The following is an 11,135-nucleotide window of genomic DNA, read 5'->3' on the forward strand; positions in this document are numbered from 1 at the left end:
CAGTGACCTTTAGCTGTCACCTCCAAATCCTGCGGGTGCCCCCTGCTGTGCACCCCTGCTGTGCCCGGCTCCCTGGCGGGGCACCTCGGTGCGGCACAGCCCGAACTGTCCAACCCGGTGAGAGGCTCCCCGAGCCTTTCCTGGGCTTTTTCACTTGCCTGTGGCTGACCCTGCTCCAAAACATGGTCCCAAAACTAGGCAGAGCCCTCTGCCCTAGCCCTGCCCAGCTGCTTCCTCTGGGAGAGGCACCCTGACTGACCCCGGTGCTGCCCCTGCAACTTTCCAGCTCTGCAGTTTTCCATACTCTGTTAAGCCCTTTTTACAGCCACACCCATTTTGCATCCCAAAGAAGCGTCCGTGCACATCTCAGCATCCATCCCCACCGTGCAGCTCCCCCGTGCACAGGGACAACGTGGATATTTCACAGCCCCCAGCCAGCATTATGTTGTAGCTTCCCATTTTTCCATAAACTGCTGTTTTTTCCCAGCTGGGCAAAGTAAATCCCAGTGGGTAGAATCCCACCGGTCTCAGCTGGCAGCTGCTTTGCACTTGTGTTAGAAATAACACAAAAAGCAACAAGTGGGGGGACACCCTGCATGTGAGGGTGGAAAGTGCATCTAGCAGTACTGGGAGCTTACCTGTGGGCTGGCCAGCTCCAAACCTGGCTTTATTTATTTGTGGGTGGCTGGATAAATTAATCCATGGCTGGTCAAAACAAAGCTGCATGCATGCTCAAGACTCGCCACTTTTATCTTGAGAACCTAACAAAACATTTGGTTATTTTAGCTTAAATACCACATGTTTAAGCAATGCTGTAAAACATTTGAGGGGACCCGAGGTGCAGGCTGCGTCAGGCACAGAAACTGATGTGTTTGGGTCCATGAAGGAAACAACAGAATCAGTTTGGGCATGGAAGCTGACAGCTTGTTGATCAGATTAAAATTTGTGACTAAGCAGCCTGGTGTCACAGCAGTTGAGAGGCCAGAGATTCTCAAAAATAGCAGCACTCTTGCTTTGGTTTTGTTTTTTTGTTGTTTGGGTTTTTTTTTTTGGTAATCTTAAGAACCTGAGGGAGAAGGAAGGGGTGGGTTTGTGTGGAGTAAGCTTGCCCAGCATACACCCCTAAGACCCCTTCTTTCACTTGCCAGCCACAAGAGGCAAGGTGTCCCCAGCCCCTCAGCGAGGAGGGTGGAGGTGCTGCAGGGCAGGGCAGAGGCAAGAGATAGCTGGGATCAGTGAGACTGGATGGGAAGCTGATGTTAAATACTGAATTCCCAAAGGATGCCCTCTTACTGGTGTCTGTACCACTCCCCTCAGTGCAGAGGAGAGCGGGAGAAACTTGGAACTGGGGAGAGAGAAGACAGAAGCCATTGGTTGCCCTTCTGATCCTGACTTGGTGTGTGCCATGGGCACAAAGCACAGTCCCAACTCTGTTAGATGTTGCAGTGACAACACACAAACCAGCTCGTTCCCCCTTTTCCTTGCTGTGGCAGAATAATCACAGCTGTGGGTCTGGACCTGCCTCGTCCCCAGGTGCACGGGGGGTTGGCTCTGCCCCTGCAGCCACGGGGTGATCCTCACCCTCTGCTCTGTGTCTGGTGGGCGTGCAGGTGCGTGGGCACAGGCGCCAGGCAGCGGGAGCCGTGGCATGCTCAGGAGAGCGGGACCCTCCCTGCGTCACGTCTTGCTGCAGAGGAAGAGCAGCTCTGGATACAGCTCCTGCTCCAGAGAGGTACCGAGTGCCCAGCGTGACCCTTTCTGGCTGGCAGCCTGCTCCCCAGCTCAGGCTGCAGTGGTGGGGAGCCCGGGGGAGCTCGCTGCCCAGGAGCTCACCTTGGCAGCAGTGGCAGGTAGGGCACGGCAGGAAAGGCCACACTGGTGCAATCTCCTCTCTACCTCCTGATTTCCAGGCAGCCTGTTGAAAGGGAACATCTCATAAGCAACAGAATATTCTTCATCCAGAAGAAAGCCCATTGCAGGGTTGGCTTGTCTGATGGTCTCTTCGATAAAATCCTCTTGGGTTGCAAAGTACCTGGGAAATACAGGTTTCCCTCCTGGAGACACAGACATGCAGAGCAAGGAAATCATACGTGGCAGGGAGTCAGTGGTGGAAGGCTGCAGCCAGCTAAATCTTTTACATTTGCACTCAAGTGTCCTGTCTGGCTGTCAGGCAAACTGCAACTGGAGAAACACAGCGTTCAGTTTGGGGAGCAGAACAGACTGAAGTGGATCTGGGGGCTGCATAGCCCCAAGCCTGTGTTGCTCTCCAGCAGCTGCCCTTGGCAGCACTGTGCAGGCTGGGGATGGAGTGGGGGCATGTCAAAAGAAGAAAGTATTTGTCATTTCCCTTCCTGAAAGGGCTGGGGCAGACAAGGCCTTTCCTCAGAACTGGGAATTTCTAGGCTTAAAGCACCTTCTTCACGCTGACCCCCATCACACTTGTCAGTGCTGTTAAGTTCTCTGGACCATGGGCAGCAGCAGCCCCACCACAAAAGAACAGCACTGGACCTGTTAATGTTTCACCTCCTGCTATTTTGTACTTCCCAAACCACAAATCCCTCTACTCCCACCAAAATCAGCTCAGGCACTGGGTCTTTCTGACTGTAATATGCATGACTTGTACAGAAAGAGCAAATCAGGGGGCTGGGGAAGAAAGGTGGAGCAGCCCTAGACCCAGGGAGGTCTGCTCGCCCTTGGCTGCCTGCCTGGCACCAGTGGGGCACAGAGTCCACCCACTGCCCTCTGAAGCACAGGGCTGAAGCAGAGGATTTGCACAGATCTCTAGTGAGGGCTGAAGCTGTATAAAAATCTAAAGACCTCAAGACAAAATATCGTTGGGGCACTTTTCAAATTCTGGTGCAGCCCTCTGAGAAGGCAGAAGTGAGAAGGTGAGTGGGGAGTCACCACTGCAGCAGAGCCTGGGGAGGGGGCTGACCTCATCTCCCCCCCATCCTGGCACAGCAGAGCACAGACCCTGTCCCCTCACATCTCAGCTACTCTCACCTGTCCTCCTCATCCCTGTTTAAATGTATTTTATTTGCTGTGGTAACAAATGTTTCCTTGGTCTGTTGCTTCCCTCCTGACGTCCCCACGCTGGCTTTTCTCAGGGCACTGAGCATTGCTTGGCTCTTCTCCAGTCCCTTCGTTCTCTGGTTGCTCTTCCCTGCACTGTTCAGCTATTAAATTCTGCCTCTGCCACTTTTAATCATTCTTGTGATAAATTCCCCATTAAGCACATCTGACTTTCTCCCTCTGTGCTTATCCAACTAGAAGGAGGATTTTGCTCTCAGTGTTTCCTGCTGTCCTTCTTCCCAGGAATTTAGACACCAGTCAGGTGAATGGTACCTTGGTGTCCCTGTTCAGCAGACTGACCTGTGTGCTGTGCTCCCCTCTTGCCTGTACCCCGTTGCTGCCTGGTTTTGTCGTCAACTTGGGGTGCAAAACCCAGCATATTATTTACTGCCTAGAGCAGTTCCCTTCACCAAGCACTCCAGCAGGACAAAGAACTAAATACTTCTGCTACTCTGTAGAGCAGTGTAAAATAAAAAAGGTTGTTCTTCTAGGAAAAGGATATTTGAGGGCCTGTAGAAAACCAAGTGGCCCTTCCAGTGGAGGAAAAGAGAGGACATGGAAGGCAAAAGCCTGAGGTCTGGGGTCATTGGTCTGGCTCTTACAGCCTGGCTGAGCTTATTTGACCCCATGATTTATTCCTACTGAAAGTGAGGTTTGAGGCATTGGCAGCTCCTTTTGTTCACCTGTTTTCTTGTTGAAACTTGTAAATGAAACATCCTCTTCTGCCAGCTCTTGTCTGTTTGATCTTTCATAAAAAGTGTCTGAAACCTCTTCCAGAAGACACTGCATCAGCATTACTGCTCTAAGGTCAGTCAGCAACACACATGAAGCAATATGAAGGGAAAAACAAACCTGGGTCAGCCACGTCTCCTTCTCACGTGGCCCCAGGGCCTTTTGTAAAAGCTTCAAACTCACTTTCTGTCTCTCTCTTTGCAGGCAAAAATGTCAAAGCCAGTGCAAGCTTGGAGGCTGGAGGGAATAGATAAGAATATATGGTGAGTTAAGAGAATATCTGGCTGAAAGAATACATGGGTGTAGGCAGCCTAACACCAGATGGAAATCACCACAGCCACACAGCACAGAGCAGCACCATGTCCCTTGGTTACTTTACATTTGTTTAGGAAGCACATCAGGCCAGGTTTCACCCAGGAGACTTTACCTTGGCTCAGCTCTGTACCTGCTGCTCACACTTCATGCTGTACCACGTGTCCTGCACCATCCTGCAGGAAGGCAGGTGGGAGCACCTTGTAGTGCATTGCACTCCACCCAGTCTGTCCACCTGAATGGTCCCCGTGGGACCCAAATCTGAGCCAAGCTGTCACAGCACACTGGCTTCAGCCCAGTCTCTGCTTCAAGCCCACCCTAGGGCACTGCAAGCAGAGGGGCAAGTGAAGAGATACTGCAAATGTCATTCCCAGCCTGCTGGGCACAGGCATTGGGGAAGCTGTGTGCTTGAAGAAGGGATTTAAATGGGCTTTCCCCAAAGCCCTGCTGTGCCTGGCTTCAAGCTCCACACTGCCAATGAGCCAGCTCTTGTATGAGAGGAGCACAGAGTTCAGTCAGATTTTCCCTCTGCAGAGACCTTCATGGTGTCTAGTTGCCAAACTCTGCAGAACTGGTATGAGCTTGGAAACCTCTGTACTCCCTCTGGTCCCATCAGAAGTGGTGCACGGCTTCAGCCGTGACTGCACACCCAGACAGCACAACGGCTGTTTCCTCTGAGGACAAACTAACCCCACCCCTGTGCAGTACTGCCTCATCCTTGTTTTAGTGGAAATGGGTCTGAAACAGCCCGTGCTTGGTCCTGCCCACCCGTGAGCAGCGAGGGGCTCTGCAGGAACCCCCCAGCCTCACCCACTCCCAAAGGGACGCTGGCGAGCAGGAGCAGTGCCAGCAGGAGCAGTGCCAGCCCACTGCCCAGACCCTCTCTCTGTAAGTGCTTGTCTTTCTCTCCTTGTCTTCTCTCCAGGGTGGAGTTTGTAAAACTGGCTACCACCTACTCTAAGGTGAACCTGGGCCAGGGCTTCCCTGACTTCCCCCCACCGGACTTTCTGAAGGAGGCGTTTGTGAGAGCCCTCGGCGGGGAGAACCACATGCTGCACCAGTACACACGTGGCTTCGTACGTGGACAGACCTCTCTCCTTGGCAACACCCCCCTCGCTCTGTTGGAACCACTGTTAGTGGTTCCATCACCACAAACTGTGTGGTTTCCATCCAACAAATGAGGCAAAACACACCTAGCCTCAGCCTGGGCTCACCGCACCCAGGGCGGTAGCACCCTGCTGCCATAGAATCATGGAATCATTAAGGTTGGGAAGACCTCTAAGATCATTAAGTCCAACCATCACCCAACACTACCATCACCACTAAACCGTGTGTCAAGTGCCACATCTACATGTTTTTTGAACACCTCCAGGGATGGTGACTCTACCCACTCCCTGGCCAGCCTGTTCCAGTGCCTCACTACTCTTTCAGTGAAGAAATTCTTCCTACTATTTCCCACAGTGTTTGAAGCAGCTGGGCTGGAAGATGTCTCACACACTCAGCCTCAGGGCACTTGGCTGCCCAGGCCCCTTTCAAGGGCTCATCCATGTTTTAGGAGGCTTCTGCAACCCAGTTCTTACCCCTTCTCTCACCCCACAGGGCCACCCACCTCTGGTGAAGATCCTAGCCAAGTTTTTTGGGAAGGTGCTTGGACGAGACCTGGATCCTATGACGAATGTGATGGTGACTGTGGGGGCATACCAGGCCCTTTTCTGCTGTTTCCAGGCTTTTGTTGATGAAGGCGATGAGGTAACAGGAGATTTGGGCTTGTTGCACAGTCAGCCTTCCCCCCTTCCCCCAAGAGAGCCCTTTTTGCCTGTCAGTCTTCCGGGGGCAAGTTTTCACAGTCCTTTTGCAAAGCAGAAAATGTTTTATCTCCATTCTCTAGTATGTGAGCTTCCAAAGGAAAAAAATCTCCACTGCAGGGCACTATCTTTTTCTGCATCAAGCAAAGTAACTCTGCTGCCCTGAGTGGTCACCTTCCCTGTCACTGCCCACTGGCAATGCAGGTTCTCCAGTACATTACCTGAGGGATTAGAATTTCCTTCCCATTGCTCTCTGCAGCCATCAGGGAAGGTCTGAGCAGGGCCAGGAGGGTGCTGACATGTCCCCTTCTTCCAGGTGATAATCATTGAGCCCTTCTTTGACTGCTACGAGCCGATGGTGAAGATGGCTGGTGGGACACCCGTGTTTGTCCCGCTGAGACCGGTGAGTGGGCTGGAGCAAAGCTGTCGAGGAGGGAAGAGTCACAGCCAAGTGAGCTGTGTGGTGAGTGGTAAATAAAGTGCAAATGTAGCAAAGCAAGCTCAGATTCCCCTCTGATTTCTCCCTAGAAATTTCCAAAAGATGGAAAATTGATGTCTAGCGCAGACTGGCAGCTTGACCCGGCTGAACTGGCTTCCAAATTCAGCAAACGGACAAAAGCCATCGTCCTGAACTCACCCAACAACCCTCTGGGCAAGGTAACACCTCTGGCCTTGCTGTGGCCAACCCAAAAGCAGCAGGGGTGCTGCAGCTCACGCAGCCACGTTTGCAGTGTGGCAGTGACTCAGCCTTCCTTGCACACGGGGGAAGGGGATGTTGTGGGAGCACCGCACTCTGCGCTCGCTTTTCTGGTGGTTTTAAGCTTGTTTTTTTTTTGTGGCAGCAGTGGCTTGGCCCTGTTAGCCCATTGCAGCCATCTCCTGCCCACCCTGGCTCGGGTGGCAGGGCGCACAACCTTGGCAGGAGGGCAGGAACGGGCAGGGCTGAGAAATGCTCCTGCTGCGCCTCTGCTCCACTCCCTGCCTGCCGCAGGTGTTCAGCCGCGGGGAGCTGGAGCTGGTTGCAGAGCTGTGTGTGAGGCACGACGTGCTGTGTGTCAGCGACGAGGTCTACGAGTGGCTGCTGTACGACGGGAAGGAGCACGTCCGCGTGGGTACGAGCGCCCTGCCCCAGCTGCTCCCTCTGTCCTGGGCACGGAGCCCGCAGGGGGCACTCTGGAGGTGATCTGGGCTGCTTGCCTGCACGGGTCTGCCAGGCAGGTATCCCTGGTAGAGGGATTCTGCTGCACTTTGGTCTCACCATCCAAACCAGCTCTGAAACTGAAGCCCTGATTTCCAGACCCAGTGAGAGGAAACAGAGGTGGCTTCACTGTGTGAGATCCAGATCTCTGAAGCTCTTTGGCTTCAGAGAAAATGAGGTTTTTCCCATACCTTGTAGAACCACAGTTAGCTCAGTGTCTCTAGTTTTGGGACATCTATTTCAACATGATTTCAGAGGCCTGTTCTCCCTGTTGCAGTAACCTGCAATCACCTTGTTGCATAGTGATGGTGCTCAGCATCTCTGGAAACCCTGGGGCTGGGTGCGTGCCTATGAAAACACTTACTTACAAAGAGAGGTTTTTGAGGGGCCTGGCTGCCTGCTTGGAGTGTGCTTTGAGGCTCATCCAGCTGAAAGATGTGTTATGAACACAAGAGGCCACCACAGGTTATGGTGGGCACAGAGCTCCCACCACGTCGTTCACACAGCCTGGGTTTGTCTCTCATCTCATTGTCAGCCAGCTTGCAAGGGATGTGGGACCGCACGGTGATCATCGGGAGTGCTGGGAAAACCTTCAGTGCCACTGGGTGGAAGGTAAACTCCCCTTCTTGTCTCCTCATCCCCACCCCTTTGCTCCAAGGCGTGGGTCCAATCACACAGCACCAGAACACTGCTGCTGCACACTCATCTTTGAGCCTGAAAGCACCAAAGCTGCTTTCTGATACCCCTGTTTGGAAAATGTCATGAAGCCAATGCAGGCAATAAATAAATGAGATATAGAGTAGGTACCCAGAGACATACCACCTTCCTCCTCCTCTCCTGGCCACAGGTGGGCTGGATCCTGGGACCCGACCGTCTGATGCAGCCCCTGCGTACTGTGCACCAGAACTCAGTGTACCACTGCGCCACAATTGCTCAGGTAAAGCAGCTCCCTGCAATCCCCAGACCCCCGAAGTGGGGGCAAGAGAGGGTCCTTCTGCCCATGGCTGACCTGAAAGGCACAGACAGGGTGATGTGTGGTACCATGAAGAGGCTCCTTCCCCTTCTTCCCAGACCTGGGGTGGCTGCAGGGGAAGGGGAGAGCCTAACCTGCCTGGACTGCCTTATTTTGCATTGATAAATCTAAGAGGCCATTGGAAGGGTAGAGTCAGAGAGCTCAGCTTGGTGCAGTGAGAAATCCACCCCTGCTCCCTAGTCACCTGTCAACTGCACTGGAGCAAAAGACTCTGGTTCTCAAACACACCTCGACCAACTGCCCACCAGGTTACCTCTCTCCTTGCAGGAGGCTGTGGCTCAGGGTTTCCAGAGAGAGCTCGAGCTCTACGGGAAACCAGACAGCTACTTCATCCAGCTGCCCAAGGAGCTGCAGCAGAAGAGAGACTGGCTGGTCCAGTGCCTGGATGCTGTGGGGATGAAACCCATTGTCCCCGAGGGCACCTATTTCTTGGTGGCAGACATCTCCGAGTTCAGTGAGTCACACCCACAGCTGCTGTTCTGCTCAGGAAGGGCTGAGGGGGGCGGCTCAGAGTGGTACCACTAGCAGGGACAGGCCCCTGTATAACCATCACCAAGGTGTGGAGGCACAGCACCGTGTTCCACACCCAGGCTGCCAGTGGAGCTGGGGCTGGGCCGAGGCCCCAGCAGCAGCCCCAGCCCTCTCTGCTGTGCTTCTCTGGCAGAATCCGACGTGCCCGACGTCCCCGACTCCGACGAGCCCTACGACTCCAGGTTTGCAAAGTGGATGGTGAAGAACAAGGTAAATGCACCTGGCCCTTTCTGTTGTGTTTGTCCTGGATGGGCTTGTGCCCTCCCTGCTGGCCGTGCTCCCGGGAGCCCGCAGCACGACACCGTTGCCGGGTCTGGCAGCTTGTGGCAGGGGGTGTCTGGAGGGGACAGCTTCACCATGCTGGGACACAGCAGGCTGCACACTAGCCTGGGAGAGGTGACCTCAGCTCCACACGTTTCCCCTCCCCAGGGACTTGCTGCCATCCCACTCTCTGCTTTCTACTCTGGAGCACACAAGGACAACTACAGCCACTTCATCCGGTTCTGCTTTGCAAAGGTGAGAGGTGGCAGCACGGGAAGGGGAGGCTGCCAGGGACAAGAAAGATGGGAACCTGTTGGAGGGGGTCCACAAAAACGATCTGAGGGCTGGAACCCCTCTGCTGGGAGGCCAGCAGGAGAGTTGGGGTTGTTCAGCCTGGAGGAAAGAATTCTCCACGGAGACCTTATCATGGCCTTTTAGTACTTAAAGGGGGCCTATAAGAAAGATGGAGACAGAATTCTTAGCAAGGCCTGTTGTGACAGGACAAGGGGTGATGGTTTTAAATTAAAAGAGGGCATATTTAGACTAGGTATAAGGAAGAAATGGTTTACACTGAGGGTGGTGAAACACGGGTACAGGTTGCCCAGAGAGATGGTAGATGCCCCATCCTCTAAAACATTCAGGATCAAGGTTGGCCTGGGCTCTGAGCAATCTGCTCTAGTTGCAGATGTCCCTGCTACCTGTAGGGGCTTAGACAAGGTGACTTTTAAAGGTCCCTTCCAATCCAAACCAGTCTGTGATTCTTTAATTCTAATAATGAGGTCTGGTTTAGTGCCAAAAAGATTGCAGAGCTCCTTGGGTATTAGAACCCAAATGTGGCATCACGGCTGGTCCAACCTCCTCCTGCAGACATGTGAGCCAAGCCAGGGGCAGGCGGTGTGCTGGTGCCAGCTAATCTTTGCCCCATCAGCATCCCACATTTCTTGGTCAAGGCAGGAGGTCTCCTGGGCACACATTCAGCTGCCCAGTGGCTGTGCCTGCCCCCGAGATGGCTGTGCCTGTGCCATGCTGAGCACATGAACAGCGCAGTTCTGATGCTCCAGAATGAGAAGAGGATGTTTATGGGAACGATGACTGCAGTGAGGGGAAAGGACATTCAGCTGGAAGCCACTGACCAAACCTGTGTTATTTGTTTAGGAGGAAGCTACACTGAAGGCAGCAAATGACATACTGCAAAAATGGAAACGGGAGAAAACTGGTCCCTGAGTGCACTGGAAAGAAAACCAGGCTCTCCTTGGTCCTCACCTGCCACGACTGCTCTGCCTCCTTTTCCTTTGCTTGAAACTTTGATTCGTCCTTATTTTTGTGCTTTCAAACTCATTTTCTGTCAGACATTTTCTGTGGGTAAGAGGTTTGCCAGGCCCAGGATTTCAGGGCCACTTTCTGCCACTGTGAAATGATTGCACTGTTCCTTGTAAGATGTGAATCTTTGCACGTGCTGCCAGTATTCAACATTTCTTCCTCTTACGCTTAAAGACTTCGATAAGCAGTTCTGGGATGCATCCAGCAGGACACAAGGTAAGGATGGCTCCCGGGGTCTTTTCCACCACCAAATTCTGAAAAGGTTTTTCAGGACCTACCTTTAAGTTTGTGCTGGGGTGTCAGTGTGGCTTGTCTTACTCCACATCCCCACTGGTACACTCTGGGGCACACAACAGTGTTACTACCAGCATCCGTGTTCCCCATGGCACTGTGCAGCATCCCTGCCCATCAGAAGGTTGATTCCTGTTATCCTGAAAATTATAAAGCCAGTGAAATGTCATTTCCCACAATTAACAGTTTTCTTATTGTTTTTGTTCTGTGTATCTCTGGGAAGGTGACTGCAGGACACAGGCATTCATCAACAGCCCAGCTATTGCCCAGCCTTCCCTGTGCAGCTCCCAGACATCCCCTGGCACTTTGTCAGGGCTTGGCAGCGTGGCCCAGGCTGCGAGGCAAAACCTTCAGGCCTTTGAGAAGCACAGGAGGTGGCCAGGGAGGACAGGCACAGCGACCTCAGGCTGCTCCTGAGGGTGGTGGTCCCCACAGCTCCCACCCAGCAGGCCGGTCGGGTAAAGCAAGCAGCATTTTAAGAGGCAATTCTTGCATCCTTCTCCATTTCAGCCTGGATAGGAATGTAAACCAGCATCATCCATCCCACAGGAGTTAAGTGCAACAGACTGTGCAATAAGTA

General features: G+C 53.2%; 1 protein-coding gene across 1 annotated transcript; it reads left to right on the plus strand.

Annotated features, from left to right (window-relative positions):
- Positions 1 to 1,638: 1,638 nt before the first annotated feature.
- On the plus strand, positions 1,639 to 10,168 carry CCBL1 (cysteine conjugate-beta lyase, cytoplasmic). The gene is made up of 13 exons (XM_008935437.1): positions 1,639 to 1,732; positions 4,009 to 4,067; positions 5,042 to 5,192; positions 5,716 to 5,865; positions 6,238 to 6,324; positions 6,450 to 6,578; positions 6,913 to 7,033; positions 7,655 to 7,731; positions 7,967 to 8,056; positions 8,420 to 8,606; positions 8,817 to 8,893; positions 9,113 to 9,199; positions 10,100 to 10,168. The coding sequence occupies exons 1-13, from the start codon at positions 1,649 to 1,651 to the stop codon at positions 10,166 to 10,168; spliced, it is 1,368 nt and encodes a 455-aa protein (XP_008933685.1). The 5' UTR covers positions 1,639 to 1,648.
- Positions 10,169 to 11,135: the final 967 nt, after the last annotated feature.

The sequence above is a fragment of the Merops nubicus genome, unplaced genomic scaffold (assembly GCF_000691845.1).
Source record: "Merops nubicus isolate BGI_N331 unplaced genomic scaffold, ASM69184v1 Scaffold32222, whole genome shotgun sequence".
Taxonomy (NCBI): domain Eukaryota; kingdom Metazoa; phylum Chordata; class Aves; order Coraciiformes; family Meropidae; genus Merops; species Merops nubicus.